This window comes from Panicum hallii, chromosome 6, assembly GCF_002211085.1.
Source record: "Panicum hallii strain FIL2 chromosome 6, PHallii_v3.1, whole genome shotgun sequence".
Lineage (NCBI taxonomy): Eukaryota > Viridiplantae > Streptophyta > Magnoliopsida > Poales > Poaceae > Panicum > Panicum hallii.
The window spans coordinates 40,791,993-40,812,202 of NC_038047.1; the positions used below are offsets into that span (position 1 = coordinate 40,791,993).

At 51.3% G+C, this 20,210-nt stretch overlaps 3 protein-coding genes across 3 annotated transcripts; 2 read left to right on the plus strand and 1 right to left on the minus strand.

Annotated features, from left to right (window-relative positions):
* Nucleotides 1-5,300: 5,300 nt before the first annotated feature.
* LOC112896571 (phospho-2-dehydro-3-deoxyheptonate aldolase 1, chloroplastic-like) lies at nucleotides 5,301-8,383 on the minus strand. Its single transcript, XM_025964588.1, has 5 exons — nucleotides 7,882-8,383; nucleotides 7,234-7,511; nucleotides 6,690-6,966; nucleotides 6,332-6,577; nucleotides 5,301-5,725 (listed from the first exon to the last, which is right to left on the minus strand). Exons 1-5 carry the CDS (start codon nucleotides 8,311-8,313, stop codon nucleotides 5,438-5,440), a joined length of 1,521 nt encoding a protein of 506 aa, XP_025820373.1. The 5' UTR covers nucleotides 8,314-8,383; the 3' UTR covers nucleotides 5,301-5,437.
* Nucleotides 8,384-10,384: 2,001 nt separating this feature from the next.
* LOC112896572 lies at nucleotides 10,385-12,688 on the plus strand. The gene is made up of 2 exons (XM_025964589.1): nucleotides 10,385-11,871; nucleotides 12,242-12,688. Exon 1 carries the CDS (start codon nucleotides 10,855-10,857, stop codon nucleotides 11,845-11,847), a length of 993 nt encoding a protein of 330 aa, XP_025820374.1. The 5' UTR covers nucleotides 10,385-10,854; the 3' UTR covers nucleotides 11,848-11,871; nucleotides 12,242-12,688.
* A 618-nt stretch (nucleotides 12,689-13,306) lies between these two features.
* On the plus strand, nucleotides 13,307-16,889 carry LOC112896573. The gene is made up of 4 exons (XM_025964590.1): nucleotides 13,307-13,538; nucleotides 13,636-14,060; nucleotides 15,164-15,274; nucleotides 16,226-16,889. Exons 1-4 carry the CDS (start codon nucleotides 13,367-13,369, stop codon nucleotides 16,409-16,411), a joined length of 894 nt encoding a protein of 297 aa, XP_025820375.1. The 5' UTR covers nucleotides 13,307-13,366; the 3' UTR covers nucleotides 16,412-16,889.
* The last annotated feature ends 3,321 nt before the right edge of the window (nucleotides 16,890-20,210 follow it).

The window sequence follows — 20,210 nt, forward strand, 5'->3', positions numbered from 1 at the left end:
AATCCTATGTTAAGATAGTCAATCAGTCTTAACTCTTCATATCAAAGGAGAAGTCGAGAAGTCGAACACTCACCGATGGTGGTCGATTATGGGCTGTAAATCCCGCTGGAACATAAGGGACGGCATCCACATCTAGCAGAATTCGCTTGACGCGAACCATCGCAGCATCGTCTCCAAGCTCTTCTGCGCACATACGGGATGGGTCTTCGGTACCCATGTACTCGAATCCTAAGGTATGGCGCTGTTGGATGGGTTGAATTCGGCGTTTGAAGAATGATAACATTACAGATGCTCCGGTTACCCCCATCTCTTTGTGTGCGGCAATCAACTCGAGCAGCTCTTTTACTTGGTCCATCTTGGCTTCACCGGGCTCCAATGTCCATTCGCCGCGCTGAACAGGGGGCCTGCCTGACCGCACAGGGAGCTGGGGGCGTGGTTCGCAATGTAGAACCATTGCTGTTTCCACCCGGGGATATTGGAAGGAAATTTGTACGATATGTATTTTTCGCTAGCATGTTGCCTAAGCTGGATACCAGCGCCCCTTATCGCAGAAGGATTTTTTGAGGTGGGCTGGGGCTTCACGCGGAAAAGATAGCGGAAAAGAGCCCAATGGGGCTCAATTCCGAGGAAGGCTTCACAGAAGTGGATGAAAATGGAGATATGGCAGATCGAGTTGGGGTTGAGGTGTTGCAGCTCAATCCCGTAGAAGTAGAGAAGGCCACGGAAGAATGAACAAGTGGGGAGGGCAAATCCCCGTTCAGAAAAAGAGCAGAAAGAAACGATCTCGTCGACGCTTTCCATGGGGAATGGATCACGAAAGGGAAGGCGCCAATTGATGAGATCTCTCTCCTGAAGCAGACCTCCCAATACCAAATTTGCGAGATTGTAGCGAGAACACTTACTAATCGACCACTCGCCGGCTGCTGCTTGCGCTTCCTTCAAGTCCTTCTGGTCGGTTTTCTTCGGCGCCATTGCAAATCTGCTAAGCCACGAGTTGTTCACACAACGCTCGGGGGCTACGGTGGCGGACTCGGAGATTTTCGACTACGCAGGGCAGTGGGAGGGCGATGGCGGGATAAGCTCTAATTGGGGTTTTGTTTTTTCTCTGGCGGCGGCGTTAGATCTGAAGGCACAGGAAAAACCCTAACTGACTGCGGGGTTAAATAACCAGCGCTCAGGCAGTGGTTTACTGTGTGAAAAGTGAAGCGACGCGCAAGGGGACTAATTGGACATGGGCAGTTTTTTGGTGGATTTTTTGGGCCGTTACTTGACTAACCATTTTTTCCGGGTTACTTGTCCCGAATCCTCGGTGGACAGCCGGATAAACCCCGCGTCACGCCACCCCTGCCCATGCCGCCGCGCAGGCTCGACACCGCCCTTGCCCCGGCCTTCGCGCGGCGGAGGGTGGAAGGACCTCGCCGTGCTTGGCATAGAGCGGCGCACCGCTACTCCTTCAACTCGTCGCGCCCGACCCCCGCGTCGACCCATCCCACCCCGAGCTGCTCCGCCGCTCAAGGCGCGCCGCCATCGCCTACCAAGCCGGAGCTCGTCGGCCTCGTGCATCGCCGCCCAACAAGTCGAGGAAGAACGGAGAAAGACAACAAAGGGACGGACATGAAGTGGGTTGAGATGATCCATTCGTTTTCCCCGGACCAAACCAACCCGCGTCTAAGAGGTATATTCCCTTCTAGGGATGAACCCAACCCACTAGTCCTCAAACCAAACGCTCTAAAAACTGGGTCCAACCCAACCCAACCCACCTCAACCCTCCAACCAAACACATGCTTCGGGTTTGGCCGTTTGGAGCTCGTCACCCACCGGGGAGGCTACACATCGTCTATGCTACAATTCGTGGATCCATCACCTGAAGGTAATGTTGGGCTGTTTTCTCCTCCTCCCACTGCCTCTTGTGGCCCACGGCGGCCCAACCACACGCCTTCTTCTTCCTTGAGCTGGTGCCTCTGCTCGCCCAACATGGCTAGGGTTGGGTTCGGGTCTTCAGGGTTCGGGGTTGTCGGGTGGGGGGGGGGGTGCTGCTCACTGCCGCTGCCGGCCATAGAGGAAGGGCCGGCGGCAGCAGGCCGGCATGGCGGAGGAGGCGGGCGCGGGGGTGGCGAGGCGCATCGGTGGGGGAGCCGCCGACCGGGCGGCGAGAGATGGCGGTTGTGCCGGCGCCGAGGCGGGGAAGTCGATGGCGACGACTGTGGCAGGCGGAGCTCCGGCGGGACCCGAGCCCCCCGGGGCCGGTGGGGTGGGGGAGGGGCTGGGCGGCGGGCGACTGACGGCGGGTGCGAGGCATCGGGAGGAACACGATGGGCAGAGGAAGAAGATATGGGCCGATGGGCCATGCTCCGCGCCTCATTCAGGTGATGTATGGCGATTTCATCATCCGCGGTGATGTATAACCCCACCCGTCACTCACTCCCCAAAATGTGGAGCTGATGAATATTTTTGGCTGATAACATAGCTCTAGCTCCTAGAACTGTAGGATATGGTAGGAATAGTCTCTTTTTACCCATAGTGGATGGATGTCTATTTCTTTGATAGTATTTTTGGAGTTCACTACCAATGCTACAGTACCTAAGTACAGTGCCCGTCACTACAGTACTGCCGCTGCATTACTCACCGAAAATAATAAATTAGCATATTCACGGTCACATGGTGTACGATAGTGCTTTTAGATGCTTCTTCAGAGTTCAGAAGAGTGCTCCCTTTGGCTAATTCAGAATCAGAAAGTAGATTGGTGGAACACATAATCTTCTTCTGAAAAGAGTAATTGCACTCCAGGTCCCCAAACTTCCGCGGTTTCACCTAGGTCTCTAAACTTTCAAATTGTCCATTTAGGTCCCTAAACTGTGTTAAATGGTCTATCCAAGGTCCCAAACGCGCCATGCAAGCTCTCAGCGCCGGCGTGGTATGACACGTGACGCCTTGTTGGTGAACATATGCAAAGAAGCCCTTGTGTTGTCTGCATCTTCTTCCATTTGCTCCTCCCTCTCTCCCCCTCTCCCCCTTTCTCTCTTCTCCTACCTCGGGCTGAGTCGAGCTCCCTCCACCGCCAGCCATACCCCCTCCTTGTCCAATCTTTCTCTCTCTCCCTAAACCAGAGTGGCCTCTATACTGGCCGAGCTCGATCTCTCTAGCGTCGTTCCCCTCCCTCTCCCTCTCCCTCCGCTAGCCGAGCTCGACCTAGACCACCGCCGTGCAGGCCACCGTGCTTCGCTTGCGGGGCCGCCGAGCCTCACGCAACGCTTCACCCTCCGGGCCGCCACGCGGTCCTGGAAGCCTCGCGGCGCACGTGCCGGCGCAGGCCGGCAAGCCTTGCGCGCCGCGCTCCAGCCTCCATCCTCCGTGACGACTAGGAGGCCGAGGCGGCAGACTCCGCTGCGGGAGCCGGCGAGCGGCGGTTGCGCACCGTGCCCACGGCCGCGCACCGGCATCGCAGCCACTCGGCGACAACGGTTGCCACCACCTCAAGGCCGAGGGGGGCTCGGATTGGGGTGGAGGCAGCGGAGGAAGAAGAGGAGGGGACCGCACCGCGAGGAGGAGGAGGGGCGCCAGCCGTGAGCAAGAGCGGTGCCACCGTGCCGGCCACAACGAAGAAGAGGGGGTGTCAGCCATGAGGAAGAGGAGGATGGGTCCGTTGCAAGGAGGAAGAGGAGGAGGATGGGGCTGCATCGGGAGGAAGAAGAGGGGTGCCGGCCGTGAGGAAGAAGATTCGGCGCCGGTCGTGAGGAAGAAGATCGGGCGCCGGCCACGACGAAGAAGAGGAGGGGATGCCGGCGACGAGGAAGAAGATTGGGCGCCGGCCACGATGAAGAAGAGGAGGGGATGCCGGCGACGAGGAAGAAGATTGGGCGCCGGCCACGACGAAGAAGAGGAGGGAGCGCCCGTGACGAGGAAGACGAGATCTCTGACCTCCGGCTCCTCGAACCTGCATAGCACCAGCAACAGCACGGGAGGCGGAGCTGCTACGCACATCATTGGGCATCATCAGCACGCCCAAGCGGCCGGCTGGGAGCGGTGGTGCCGGTGTGGAGGATGGTGGAGAGGAGCTCATTAGCCGCCACCGGTAACATCTTCTTCACCATGGATTGGTAGGCTGTGTGCTTCGGTTGCTAGGCAGCTGGTGAGAGAGATTGGAGAGGGGGAGAGAGGAGCACATGGGAGAAGATGCAGACAACGTGAGGGCTTCTTTGCATATGTTCGCCAATGAGGTGTCACGTGTCGTGCCACGTCGGCGCCAAGAGTTTGCATAGCGCGTTTGGGATTTCGGATGGACCACTTAATTCAGTTTAGGAATTTAAATGGATGATTTGAGATGAAACCGCGGAACAAGTTTAGTAACCTGGAGTGCAATTTATTCTTCTGAAAATACCTCTCGCTAATCTAAATCCTAAAGCTATACTACTTGTTTGGTTGATGTGCGGGCAATTCCATCTGTTGACTCCGATAGTGTTTCAATCACAAATTGATGCTGCCCTGACTACTCAGGGGCCGCCCAGGCCAGCACCCTCGCTGGCAGGTGCGACGAGGCTGGCCCCGTGCTGTCCTGCACTTGTATGCCCAGACCGGGCGTCTGGTCCCCGTGCCCTAGCGTGCTGAGGCCAAGGCCAATAGGGATGGAGGTCCTGTTCACGGGAGCAGGTACGTGGAAGGGCCGGCGACTCATTTTACTCGTGAACTCTGGCCGGCGGGGCACCGGCAAGGGGGTGGCGGCGGCGCCCTAGATGCAAGTCTTAGGTGGGAAGAGAAGGGGAGGCGCAGGAAGAAGAAAGGTCGGGGGAGGGAGGCCTTGGATCTTTTTTATTTGGTGAAACTTTTTCTGTGAAATAGAGTTTTTGGAGCACCTCCTACAAAATCCATGGAGCTGGCCCCTAGCTCCATGTTTTTTCTGGAGCCGGAGTTTGTGAAGCTGGACGTGTTTGGCATGAAAAATTGAAAGCGGAGCTAGATTTCATGGAGTGGAGCTCTCCCAAGCAGACCCATCTCCAACAATATTGGATGATCCTGTGGTAAATCTTTGTTTCCGACGTACTTTGGTTCCTCTATTAAATGGCACCCATATTTCACATACACGACACGACTTTTCACCGAGAACCTGGAAGAGAAAATCAGAGGTGATGATAGAAAAATAATTGCAAAAGTACAGGATCATACTACCACTCTTCCATCACCTTTTCATTCATGTTCAACGATCAACTTCAGCAAGTGTATAAACTGTTAAACCAACTAGATAGATTAAGTGTATACTGCAGTTTTCGAGGGAAAAAATAGAATTACTGCTTTACAAGTAGAAGAACCGGTGAAGGTAACTTGCATTTTATTTATATCACAATGGAATCCAAAGGTTGTCTTGTTTACCAGTACATGACACAAAATTTGACACAGCAACTAAAAGAAACTGGACTGGTCCTTGACAGTGAACTTATCACAGTTACAGACCCATTGATGGAATGGAACCCAGCTGGTTCCTGTTCAAAGGCCATGATGCGATCCTCCTTTTCCTAAGGCGTTCAGCGATGATGAATGCCATCTCCAGCGACTGTGAGGCGTTGAGCCTTGGGTCACAGTGCGTGTGGTATCGTGAGCCCAGATCATCAAATGTCACCGTGCGTGACCCACCAATGCACTCTGTCACATTCTGTCCGGTCATTTCCAGATGCACGCCTCCTGGGTGGCTCCCTTCTTGTTCGTGAACATCAAAGAAGGCACGCACCTCAGCCTGGTTTGAAGTTTGAACAAAGTAGCAATCAGAGGAGTCCATTTATTATTCAGCAGCATGATGTTGGAGACGTAGAATTTATTCGGTACTTCTAGCAAGCACTGAGTGTGACTATGAGCTCAACTATTTATCTTATCTTTGGCTGCTAACTGATAACAATGGTAAAATAGGTGGCCGAAGAATGAAACCACTTCATCCAAACAATTTGTAAGGATAGTGGGCCTGGAACATTCAAAGGTCCATGAAAGAGCAATAGGTTAAGACAAAGTTCCCTATCAATCACTTTCAACTTTTTTCAAGAACTTATCGTTTCAATAGGATATTTGGATAGAGCCATGGACTTATTATACTATTTACTCTAGAGACCGGAACAATCAGTCGGTGAAAGCTATATTGCCTGTCCCTTGTAAGCTCAAATCTGTATACTACATAGGCAATCTTTTTCTCTTAAGAACACTGCATAGGCAATCTGGCCCCGCAAAGAGATAATGAACTACTCTCAATTTACTCAACAGAATACAAAGAGGTGGTAACAATGAGCAATATCACGATAAATAGAATTGCAAGAACCAATATTGAAATAGTATTGCAAGCAAAAATAATTACCAAAATTCTGTCAAAGGAACGAGTTTTGAGTCCACAAGGGGCCTTCATGGTGTTACCATGCATTGGGTCAGTGACCCATGTTACTATCTGGCCAGCCCCACGGACAGCACGTATCAGGTGAGGAAGTTTCACCCTCATGTTTTCAGGTCCCATTCTTGTGATGATGGTTATTCTCCCTGCTCTGTTTTCAGGATTCATGATATCAATCAACCGCACAAGTTCTGCTGGGTCCATCTTGTCACTGACCTGTATTTCATCCGAAGTAAGGGTGAAATGTCTTTCGGAGAATGCTTGAATCTTTTGCTTTTCAAATGCAGTGTTCGAACAAGAGTTGCTGAGTGTTTGGGCATTATATTACCTTGATACCAAGAGGATTGGCAATGCCCCTAAGGAACTCCACATGTGCACCATCAAGTTGGCGAGTACGCTCTCCAACCCATAGGAAGTGGGCAGAGCAGTCATAATAGAGGCCAGTGGTGGAGTCTTCACGAGTAAGCGCCTGCTCATAGGGAAGAAGAAGGCACTCATGGCCTGTCCAGAATTCTGTTGTTGTCATTATAGGGTGATCTAAAGTGAGTCCAGCAGCTGCCATGAATCCCAAAGCCTCGTCAACGCGGTGAGCCAACTCCATGTACCTATTCAGCATTGTTCACAAGTAAAATAAGAATTGGGACAATTGAATAACATGGAGCGTTAAGCGTGTTGCAGTCACTTCAAGCAAATCAGGAGATCCCTTGTTTCAGAAAAAGGTTTCCGTTTCTTATGTAAATAAATAGCTAATCACTCAGACCATCATGAACTAAAAAAATGCATATATCTTTGCATGAATTGTAGTTATAACTAAATAATTGCATGAATCAAAGGGAGTGGAGGTTAATCGCCGTCAATTCAAGGTAACCCACCTATCGCCCTGTTCACAATGCTGTGTGAAGTCAAGGTTCCACTGTGTTACCCTCTGCATTGCAGCATAACCTCCGGTAGCGAATGCCCGCAGCAAATTCAGTGTTGCTGCAGACTGCGAGTACGCCCGTATCAGGCGGTGTGGATCTGGCAATCTTGACTTCTCATCGAATGTATCCCCATTAATATTGTCCCCTCTGTAGCTTGGCAACTTCACTCCATCCCGCTCCTCAAAACCATCTGATCTTGGCTTTGCGAACTGGCCTGCCATTCTTCCCACCTAAACATCCGTGCATTGTAAATAACACAATTATCTGAAGCATAATTTAGGAATACATCCATCACGATTCCTTGTCCAACTATATTCCCCATATCAACAACAAAAATCCAAACCACACATTTGAAAAATGTTGTTCGATTCACATTTAACAGATATATATCGTGTGAAACTATTGTCCTTCCATCAATCATACCCCATATTTTCTCACGGCATACAGTTACTCAGAAATAGGTCATACTTCCGACTAGATAAAATAGAATTTAAGTTACTTAGAACCTCGTATAGTCGTATGTCTAAATATTTCGATCAAAAATACCAATGCTTTAACTTCGGAGAAAAAAAACACCAATGCTTTGAGGCGATTTAATACCTTGACGATAGGCATCTGGCCTCCGAACATGAGCACAACGGACATTTGCAGAAGGACGCGGAAGGTATCCCTGATGTTGTTGGCGTTGAACTCCTTGAAGCTCTCGGCGCAGTCGCCGCCCTGGAGGAGGAACGCCCGGCCCATGGCCGCCTCCGCGAGCCGCTCCTCGAGGGTGCGCGCCTCCCCGGCGAAGACGATGGGCGGGAACGCCTCCACCGTCCGCAGCACCTCATCAAGCTCCGCCTTGTCCGGGTACTCCGGCTGCTGCAGCGCCGGGCGGTCCCGCCAGCTCCCCACCGACCAACTGCTCGGCGGCCGCGGCGCCGCGCGCACGGCGCGGGCCCGGAGGAGCGCCCTGCGGGAGCGCGGCCGCCCTGGCGAGGGGAGGGCCGGGTTGGGCAGCAGCGCGGGGGTTGATGGCGCGAGTGGCATTTTGGGGAATACGGGCGGTAGGGTTTTTCGGCTGCGGATGGGGGTACGGCGGAATGGGTGCAGGAGGCAGGGTCTCGCGGGAGGTGGTGCGGTTGAAGTACGCGCGACGCGGGATGGGTGCGAGTCCTCCGGGGTGCTATTTTCCAATCGGCAAAGCCGGGATGGAAAACGAAAGGTTTTTGTTGCATTTGCATATTCGCCTACTCCTGTATCGTGGTCCATTCAGTTTATCCTCATCCTGTATTCCTGTTCATGAGAAGATACGATGAATAGCTGAGCATCTTGTCAGGTAATTTCGATGTGTATAAGGTGATATCGTGGTCATGTAATATGATTGCTAATTATTTGTGAGTCATGTGCAGCGTAAGATCTCGATATTACGAGATAAATGCATGCTCCTCATATTTGAACCATAAAACTTCATGTAAAGTATCATAATAAACATCAATTTAGATCCACCAGCTAATTGGTAGGTAGCTAATTTTAACTCTAACTAGCTAAATAATAATTATCTAATTAGCTATTTCAACCCAACTAATCATATAGATTAGCTGGATGGATCCGAACTCGATCTAAGTTGAGCTTTATTGGTAGACTATTTCTTATTTTTATCTCTTTTCCTTTTCTTATAGCATCACTAGCTGTTTTTTATGCCACTCACGTAGTGGATGCTACTTTGGAACGGAGTTGAGTAACTTAAACTGTTGTCATCTTATGCATTGATAATCTGTGGTCAATGTGATCTTATTCCAATTGTTGTAAGAAGAAAGAAATAAAATTGAAGAATGTTACACGTATCGTTTATTTTTTCTCATGTATCTTTTTTAGAAAATCATAGACATCTTTCTTCAACCATCCTATTCTTTATTTGCTAGAAATATCAAAGGAAAAATATCAATGTCACTAAAGACCATTTGTAGGTGCTCTTTTGCACCCCCACCCAGCCCACCCCCTAAATGGTGTAGATTAGTGGCAAACTCGATATTTTACTTATCACTACAAGGTATGTCTTAACACTTTGGTAGTTTCTACATGGTTTACAAGTATCCAAAGTTCATTATTAATCTCATATCACTTTGTGCCATGGAAAATGTATTCCCGTAAACTTCTCTCTACTATCAACCAACTCAGCTTCGTAATGGTTAGGTTGAAGCTTGCGTACCCAGATACCCTTACCACAGGACGACATTCAACTATGGACCTTTCTTAAAAGTGATGTTTGCTTCTGCTCAATCGCCAAGTGTCGATGTTGTTGTTTGCTACCACATGCATCACATTCAACAAAGAGACCAACTTGTTTTAATCATTTCAATTCATGTACCACCACAATTCATACTACAATCCATACTTGTTTAAAACTATATTTACAATGATGAAGAATAATACTTATATAATGCAAACATGTTTATAGCACACAGCTTTGCACATCCATATCTTATCCAAAAACTTTAGATATATCATATCCTATGAATTTTAAGCCAAAAAAGATAAATAAAATAAAGTTAAATCATAAGCTACTAGTAAAGATAGTAGAAGTGCGGCCGCCACCATGCAAAAACGTTTGCCAAAAAATAATTTGCAGTATTGGCACGAGTTATTTGCTGAGTATAGAGTATAGACGATTTGTTTTCTCTTAAATATGTACACACAAGCTTGATTGCCGGGCATCAATCTATGCCATATCATTGGCATGGCAAACTGACAATATCTGAATGTGACCTCGTAATCTTTTTCATAACTGCTGAGCTTACTTCTGCCTTCACCCCTCGATCAAATGAAACCAGTGGGCAGTGATAGCTGCTGCCCTATCGTTGCGACATGGCACCAAGCCAACATCACCCAACAACCACGGGCCGGCTGACCGGCTCTCGAGTCTCGGCATGCGCACACGCCCGCCTCATCGCGTGCGCCACCAGCCAGCTAACCCCGGTGACCCCGCGCCGCAGGCTGCAGCCCAAGCCAACGTGCCAAACCTACGCGCCCGCCCCCCGTCCGGCCGTCCCCGCCGCCCAGCCCCCCCAGCCTTTCCGCAACTAGTTGCGTGTCGCGGACGACTTGCCCCTGGGATCACCAGCGAGCCACCCGGCCCACCCCTTCCCCGCTCCGGGCTCTCGGCCCTGACGACCGGGGCCTGCCCCGACCCGGCTCCACCGGTCATCGGGACGTGACCGCAACGCGACACAGCGGGAGGCCGCGGCGCTGGCGCTGGCGAGGCCGAGGCACAGCGGCGCCAGGCCAGGGACCACGCGGCCGCGGCCGCCTCTAGGGCATGCGCGCGGCAGCCACCGCGCGCCACCCCTCGCCCCCGCTCGCGTCCACGTGAGCCGCACCGCCACCACCACCACCACCACCACCTCCTCACCCCCCGCCGCGGCCGATGGCCCAACCCCCACCCAGAAAACCCGAACCGCCCACCACCCATACCCCGCCCTTCCTCGCCTTATCCTCCTCCACCGCCGCCGCCGCCTCCATCTATTGCGCCCAACTACTCCCCAGTCGCCGCCCGCGCCAGATCTAGATCTGGAATTGCCGTGACCGCGGATGATGGCCGCGGGGGCGCACGACGACGCCGACGAGCCGCCGCGGCGGTCCGCGCTTAAGAAGAGCGCGCCGGCGCAGCCGTGGTCGGAGGTGGAGACCTTCCACCTCATCGACGCGTACGACGAGCGCTGGACGGCGCTGGGGCGCGGCCAGCTCAAGGCGCAGCAGTGGGAGGAGGTGGCGGCGGACGTCGCCGCGCGCTGCGCCGCCACGCCGGGGGTCACCGTCCAGCGCAAGACCGGGACCCAGTGCCGCCACAAGCTCGAGAAGCTCCGCAAGCGCTACCGCACCGAGGCTGCCCGCCCCGTCACCTCGCTCTGGACCTTCTTCCGCCGCATGGATCAGCTCGAGCGCGGGCCCCTCGCCGTCTCCTCCGCCTACCCGCCCGCGGCTGGCTCCCCGACGGGCGCCGCCTCCGACGAGGAGGAGGAGGAGGAGGAGGAGGAAGAAGAAGAGGAAGAGGAAGAGGAAGAGGAAAACGAGGAGGAAGAGGAAGAGCTCGTCCCCCGGAACAACAACACCAGGAGCATCAACGGCATCATCCGGGAATTCGGCAGCGGCCTCGCCCCGCGCCACCCGCAGCTGCAGCTGCAGCAGCCGCCTTCTTCAATCACGCCTTCCACCGCGCCTCCGCGGAAGAGAGTGGCCTACGAGGCGTTCCAGGCCAAGGCCGCGGCCGCCGCCGCGGCGGCGGTTGCGGCGGACAAGGCCAAGGAAGAGGAGGTCGAGCTGTTTCGCCGTCCCTCTGGCCGTGGGGGAGCCAACGCCCAGCTCTCGGCGGTGCTGAGGGATTTCAGCGAGGGGGTCATGCGGCTGGAGCGCCGGCGCATGGAGATGCAGTGGGAGATCGAGCGCGGGTGGCAGGAGACGGAGGCCCGGCACGCCAAGATGCTCCAGGATGCGCAGCGCCAGCTCCGGGACACCGTCGCCGCCTCCTGCGCCCTGCCGCCGAAGAAGGCCAGGAGGGACTACGGCAGCAGCGGCGACTCCTAGCAACTGACGGTTGGTGATCTGATGGTAGGGATCCCCAGTTGCTCCTCCTCTGTTCAGGAATTTAGTCGTAGCTCGTATATGTGGTAGTACTGATTTGCAGTAGCATTTTTAACTATCTCTGTTATGCGTAGTGGTGTTTAGCATTTTTTAATTTAGTTCGTATATGGTGAATGCGATGCTTTTGGACGATGAAGGCTAGTGTAGTTGCTGATTTCTAGTACATGCATCTGTGTTTATGTTGCCATTTGTCTGTCTTTGCACTTGGCTTCTATTCTGTGAGAGACGACAAACTGAACAAATGTTCACTGCTCACCGAGAAGTTGGCTCTTCCAGTTGGTGCAATTTGAGCTGAGGGTTGGGCTGACTAAATTGATCCTGAGCTGGAAATGCACAGGTGGTGTTCTGTTAGGACTGGCACCTCCATAGTGTCAGTATAATGTTGGACCTGTTTATCATCACAGTTGTGCTTGTAAGCTTCGATGCTCTCAGGAGATCCTCAGCACTCAGCAGAACCGGTAGTACGTGAATGAGTGGCCAACTATACTACACTGAAGATGCTTTGTGGTGATATAAGAACCCAGTAACATCATCTCATTCCTGTGTGTAAGAGAATGCTTGCCTTGATGGTACACCAGCCATCAGGGAATTTCAGAAGTTGTTTCCATCGTTCAAGTTGAACCCTTCTCTAGCTAGCTGCTTAATTGTTTCTGTAAAACCTCCGGTGAATTGCTGAGCTAGCCATCTACTTTGTGAAGCATTCTTGTTTCTGTAAAATCTAGCTTTTGTAATTGGGATTCTCCACAATACTAGAGGGCCTACAAATTGTGCTTAAAATTTTTAAGGTTAGGGCTAAAAAGGCCTGGTCTCATATTCTACATGTTTTTGAGGCAAGAATGATTAAATGATGATTGGATTGTGAAGAGGGCAGATACATTACCACCCCTAAGAACACATGTCGTATCACTCATTTTAATGCAGGACTCTAATTGCAGGATGTTGTTCGACGTGATCTATGTTATTCTAACTGAGATTCTGCACATCACATGCCGATTCTAACTGAAATGGATGTTTCGTCTTTCACGTACATGCCGAGGCAATGTTTCTTTCTTTCTTTTCTGATGAGAAAGAGGCAATGTTTCTGACATTGTCAATGGTAGATTTGAGGCATTGGTTACTCAACATTTTTATATTGCGTTGTAGCGGTTACAGTTAAGGTGTCAGTTATATTTTTTAAAACTGTATATCCAAATCAAAATCCGAATGCACCGCTGGTTTCTTACGATGAAATTTTATGAAATATTTTTAAAACGCGGAATAATTTTTTTAAAACTAGAATAGTTATTTTAATAATATAAAAAATTGTTCCGCCTGTGTGATAGTCGACCGTGATTCCTAATATTTCCGTCATTGGGCCCAGAGAAAAGCCCAACCGAGCAAGCCCAGTCCGGTTTCTCCTCTCCAAGTCGTTTCAACTTTCCAACCGCACCGCTCGCCTCGTCCTCACGACATCATCACCCATATGCTGCTACCGCCGCATCCCTGCCCCCTCGCGCGGCTCCGCGCCAGCTCCCCCTCCCTCGGCGCGCGCCTCCGCCCCTGTCTCCCGTTCCCGCCCTCTCCTTCCCATGCTCCGCTCGTCTCCCGAAGCCCCCTTCCCCGATGGCCTCCGCCGCTTCGCGCCCACGGGTCCGGTAACGCACACGGCCTCACACCCGCACAACTCCTCGGCTCTGACATTCGCACGCCCCCACACCTCGATTCGAGCTAATTCCGTGCGCCATTTCGCAGGCGAGCCCGTCCGCCGCCGCGCCGCCTTCGGCCTCGACGCGTTCCTCTCGGCCGCGGAGCTGCTCTGCCTCGCGCCGCCGGCAATCTGCTCGGTGGTCTGCGCCGCGCGACTCGTCTTCTCGCCAAGTAGCGCCAGCGCGGGGCCGCTGCCGCTCACGGACGGGAGGCTGCTTGCCCTGCAGTACGTGCTCTTGGTGGGCGCAGTGGCGATCGGGAGCCTGATACGGCGGAGGCAGTCGGGGCGGCTTCGCCCGGCGACCGGTGCTGCGGAGCGGGTGGGGGTGGGATTGGTGGAGAGGATGGAGAAGGTGGAGGACAGTGTGAGGGGCATGGTGGCGGCCGTTGGTGTGCTGTCGAGGACCGTTGAGAAGCTTAGCATCAGGTTTAGGGTGCTGCGGAGGACATTGAGGGACGCTATCAGTGAGGTAAGACCGTAAGAATGAGTACTGCTTAATTTCTCAGAATAACTACTTGCCTCCTCGTTAGAATTTGGTCCATGATTATATTTTCGGATAGCACAAAATGTATATTTAGTGCTTGAAACTGGATGCAAATAAGTGGGATAACGAAAATAAAGTGTTCCTGCTTGTTGAATTGATACTGATAGCAACTCCTTATAAACTATTTAATGGAAATTGTTATTGTCCTTGAGTTCTGTCCCCAAAGTTGTACGTCTGTGCACTTCATGAGTTCATCTATTAAACAGTGTATAAACAGTGGACATTCTGTGTTATTGACTAATGAGTAGTACTAATTCTGTAAGCTGCGCTAGGCTATTGTGTAACGGAATATTGGCTGCAACCTTGCTAATCAGTTATTGCTTGTCAAAGCATAGTCCTAAGGTTTCTTTTGATTCACATTGCTGATGTAGTAGGCATGTGTATGTTTAGCTCCTTCCTGATAAATGTTAGATGTGTGTAGGCCTGTAAGAAACTAAGAAACTGAGATACTTCATAGAGGTAGTTGCTAAACAGCATGAAGAATTGAAGAGAATTGCCCCTGGGTTGCTCTCTTTCTGGTTCCCTGTAATTATCAGTTTCGAGGAGCTGTGCAGCAAAATGCATCAGGATTAACTGTACTAGTGGTAACATGAAAGCATCTGGCCATATCTTCTATGTGTTTGTATTGGTGTAAACAATACTAGGTATCTTCTGTTTGGATAAGTCTGGAGTACATAGCCATGACGCCAGTGTTTGCTTCCTCAATATTATTAGAGATCTCATATCATTAGCTGTTATCAATTCACACACATTGCTTTGTCAGAAAGAAAAAATTACAGCATGGCAGCTATGCCTATGTCTGCTTCCTCAATATAATTAGCTGTTATCTATTTGCACGCTTTGCTTTGATCAGGGTAAAATAATTATATCTCTTCGAGATAATACCAATCATTTGTTTCAGTCATACTTCTTTGAGACATGCCAATCTTCTTGTGATGATTTGTGGTTGATCCTGAATATATCATAGCATGCTTGCACTGTTATAGTTGCCTCAGTTTAGCTTCATCTACTATCATTTTCTTCTGTAGACAGCAAATTTAGCCCAGAAGAATTCTGAAGCCACTCGTATACTAGCTGCACAAGAAGGCCTTCTTGAAAAAGAAATTGGCGCAATTCAAAAGGTGCTATATGCAATGCAGGTGATGTTTCGTTGCAGCTACTCTGACATTTCTCAAAACTCAATTTCTTGAGTAATCTCTATTATAAAAATTTGCTGAGATGTAGATTATGGTTGTGCTGTATATAGCACCTTAGCCGGTTATGGCTGGCTGGCAGTATGTTCCATGTTTTGACAAATAATTGCTGATCCTTCTGCTGGAATACTCTCAGTCTTTCACATGTATTATGTATCTCATGTACATTCATACTGTTGACATATGTCTAATAACACACATACTTGTGATATAAATTGGGATAGGATGAGATTAATTTGTTTTCCCCTCCCGTTGCAACTCATGCACACGTGTTTAGTGCCAGCTCATGATAATACCATTGCGATATTGCCAGCATTTCAAAAATCAAATCCGTCTTGTTTGTTACCTGTTGCCAAACTCAAAGGAAATGATTTCAATCCCGAAATGGCATGCCTGGATTTTTTGTTACACGGTATTAGCAGATAGTAGTCAATGTGCTTTCAGTCTAAGTTGTTCTGCCTATCTTGTTACTCTCAGGAAGTGTCATGAATTGGCATGTTTATTCAGTCTGTAAGTTTTCTTAGTATTAGTTGAGTTAAAATGTGCTCATTTGGTGTGTATTCAACAAGTTTCGGTTAAGAAATTGCGATCCTTTTCATCCTTGTAGCTATAAAATTTTCTTGACTGGGCTCCATTTAGAACAAAGTTAGCGGGTATTTCTATCATTTTCATTTGTAGACATAAGAGTTTCTATGCTTACCTAGTTGCGTCCTTAGAATCTTTTACCCTTCCATTCAGCCCTGAAATTATTCACCCTGGACACTCTTCATGCCCGATCAGTGGTTTTTTGTTGTCTGCTGAAGACGAGTAGATAATTCGGTTCTTTTCCCTTACTGATACTACTACGTGATTGCTTGCTTTTTACCTTCAGCTAAAGGCTCGCTATCTATCCTGCAGGAACAACAGCAAAAGCAACTTGACCTAATCCTTGCAATTGGGGAAGCAAGCACGATACTAGGTGGTGAGCAAGACATGTTAGATGGGGGCAGTGCTAGATCTTCCAGCACAGATCCAGCGCCAGAAATAGAGAACAAACAGGCAAAAGTAAGCTCTGGAGCTGTTACAGGCCACAACAAACCCTGATTCTATCATCTGAAATGGAAACAAGAAGCATACAGGTTAGGCCTTAGGTTTTGTTTTACCCAACATTGAGAAACATGGATGGTTAGCTCCACGGCATAAATGATAGAGCTGGTTTCGGCATTTGGATAGCACTCAGCGAGTACTGGCCAGAAAACTACAGATTATCATGGGACTTGTACAGGTCAAGCTGGTGTGTTCACAAAATTCCGTAAAGAGATATTTTTGGTGACCTAATGTTTCATTGTGTCATTTATTTCGACTAAATGATCACATCACTTTGTACTACTACATCCGAGTCATTGATGACATCCAATTGTTGGTTGATACAGACATCGTCGACCAAGGACTGATTCCGTTCAGAGTTAACTTGTGGTGTAAATGTAAAATGTGTAATGATGTGCAATAGTTCAGTGTTGTCAGTTTGCTTTTCAGGCATTGACGCCTGTACCAATGTACACACCTCAAACGCTTACTGCAATGGTCTTGTTTGATAGCAGTACTGAAGCTCCATTTTTCATTTCGGTTCGTGAAAGCTATTTTGGAGTCGTCCTGCACTGGAGCGACGAGCTAGGTGGGATCTATTGCCCATTTGACCAGCACCGCAACCACCGCAAAAAAGATGACCGTACTATCATCAAAGTGCGTAGACCCTGCCCTCGGAAGACATCTAGCGAGAGCGAGCTCGTGCTGGTACAGGTACGAACACAGCCTGAGCAGTGTTTGCGCACAGGAAAGCCAGAGAAAGTGATCACCGAAACTCCGGCGATGACATTGCCATTGCCAATTTGGCACACTTTAAAGGTGGCCACAGGCTTTGGGTTTCTTTCATCATGTGATGCCTCTCCATTGTCCATGCATACTTGATACTCCATGGCTCCATTCCATGCCACTAACTTTAGACATGTGCTCACTGCTCAAGCCTTTCAGGTCTATCACCAATTCGCCATCCTCTTGTTTCTTGTAGTCTTGGACATGGGAATTACAGGCGTTTCACGAGCATGTACTTCAGCAGAGCAACGACTGCCTTAGGATGCCCTACGTCAGTGCGGCCAACGCCTGCGAGGTTTCTTTATGTGCAATTGAATTCTGAGTACTGGATCGGCAGCTGCCGGAGCCTGGAGCCGGGATTACTACCTCTACCTGCGCCCATGCTGCTCTTCTGCCTTTGACAGCGCCTGTTCAAGGAAATTCATGGCCGGCCGGACAGTACGCGGGCAGGCAACTCATTCGTGGGCCTCAGGCTCCGCAGCAAGCCCCCGATCGCAATGATGCGTGCGTGCCCTGCCTCTGGACGAGACCGGGGGGTCATTAACCGCCGCGCCGTCACTGGTGTTTCACTGTTGCATTAAGTAGCATTCAACGCGTGCTGGGATCTGTCTCTGCGTATGCATGCTTAGATCGATCGGTACGGTGCTCGCCATCATGGCTATGATGTCGAGACTCGAGAGGAGGTACATACAGGGTACACACCTTCGTCAATGATGCCGGCCGAGGAATCCCATACGGTGGCATTCGATGCTTGCAACTACCCCTACGCTTATTTGGAGTAACAGTCTGCTGACTCTGTATCTACGATCACTGATAAGGTCATCGGTACGTCCTCCATCATGACTCCCTTGTCAAGAGGTACCACACTTACATCTCTTGCCAGTGATGAATGACAAAGGAACAAGACGCAGCACGCCGTGCCAATACGTCGCTGCTGGTGCTTGCAGCGGCGGCTTGCTCCTCGCTCCGTTCCAAAATTATTAGTTTATTTTATTTTTTTTAGATGTATAATTTTTTTTATGAATCTAGACAGATACGTAATGTCCAGATACATAATAAAATCTATATATTAAAAAAGTCAAAACGATTAATAGTTTAAGATGGAGGGAGTACCGATTTGTCAATTCACCTCTGATCCTGTGATCCACCGTGGTTTATCCGAAGTACTAGGCCTTGGATTTGCAAGCGACCAGTGTGATCTCACACAGTAAGATGAATCATCACGCAGCTGGCTTGAAAGTTGAAAGACGACAACCAATGGTCCATGACCGCCTTTTCAGAGCAAGGTTTAGTGGCAGGGCTGCAAAAGCCGGACTCGGTCGGTCCATGCCCTAGGCACCCCTAGACTCGTTTAGCGCAACAGTGACCAGCCCGGGCGGATTAGGCGAAGCAAGAGCCGCAGGGGAGGGAGCGCAAGGCCGCCGTCGGGAACGCCACAACGCTCGCCCCCAGCCGCAGTCTAGCCAGGCAGGGGGCGTCCGTGATCATGATCGGCGGGCGCGGGGCGCCGGGAGGGAGGGGTGCGGGCGAGCAGGCAGCGGGTCGTGGAATACAACTGGCTCTGCGCCATGGATGGATGATGCCCCACCCCACTCCGCTCCCCGCTTGACCGGCCATTGGTTCGCCACCACCACCAGCAGCAGCAGAGGCGAGAAACCGAGCCGCGGTTCACATGCGCGAACGCATCTGCTACGACCGAGAAAAGTCGAAAACTGATGGGGGCCATATGGGCCCGGGTAACGGGTGACGTCGGCAGGCAGCAGGCTTCCCGTGTGGCGGCCTCGGGGTCCGAGCCGCGTGTTCCGGGGAGCCGGACCGGACCGGACCGTGCGTGGTGGTACTACGGCTGCTGTACCGCACTACTGCTCGCCTAGCGAGGACGACCATCGCCCCCGTCGGTGTACCCGCACGCGCCAATCTCCCCGTTTCCCGTGCCCAGTGCACCGCTGCTCGGGAGTGGACAATGAGGAAGTTCCAAAGTGGCAACGCATGTGGCGTGGGTTGAGCACGGCGGCCACGAGGCCACATCCAACTAGCGTCATGCCTCCATCCATACACGGGGGAGTGCAAGCGAGGTGGCTGGGTACCCTGCCCGTGCCGTGCGCGACCGACGCTCGCCAGAAACGGAACTTGTTCTCCCAACATCCCTTATCCGAGTCCGGGACATCCGTGATCGAGCACGAGGCCTAAAAGGACGAACAGTACTCGGGCCTGTACCTTTCCTTCTGCGTCGCAGAAAGCGGGTTCCCGCTGGATTATTACTACTTTCACTACGACTCTACCCCCATTCTCTATTTCTTTTACTGCCCTTTTTCAAACCCCAGACGAGATTCTCGAGCTGCAACGAGACAAACGAAGCCATGCCCACCCCAACGCCATGCCGCGCGGCCTTGCGAGGCAAGATTTTACAGCGGGGGTGCACGGGTGTGGGCGGGGCGGAGAGCTGGCTGCCGAGCCTCGCAGCGCGCCTGCACGCCCAGCCCACTGCTCGCTGCCTGTGTGCACGCAGCGAAATGATGGGGGCTCCGGCTCAGGCTGTCCGATACTCCGATGGGCCAAGTCCGTGCAGCGACGGGACGCCTTCCGTACGCCTCAAGCTTCTCAGGGTCAGCGCGCAGCAGCGGGCGCGGGGGCCACCGGCGTGTACCCTCACCCTGCGCTCGCCGCGCCCACACGCCGCACAGTGAAAGATGCGCGGCGCCGGGGCGGGCAGCCAGCCGGGACGCCTCCTGCTGCGATGCTTATCCTGGATTCCTGTCCTCGCCTTGGCCTTTTCCTCGCTCCCTTTCCCGTGCTCCGCACGCCGAGCAAATCATCAATGGAGCCCAGCGAGCGAAATGTTCACGGCAAGGCTCTCTGCTCGCTCTCGATTGGGTTCGGCGTCTGCTGCCGCACGATGGAACAGTGATGGGGGTTTTGGGGTGTTTGTACCGTCTGATGCGTCCAAACATCACGCAATCAAGCAAAAGACGCCACGAACAATGCCCATGGATGAACCCATCTTATCGCTGATCACCACTATATAGCTGCC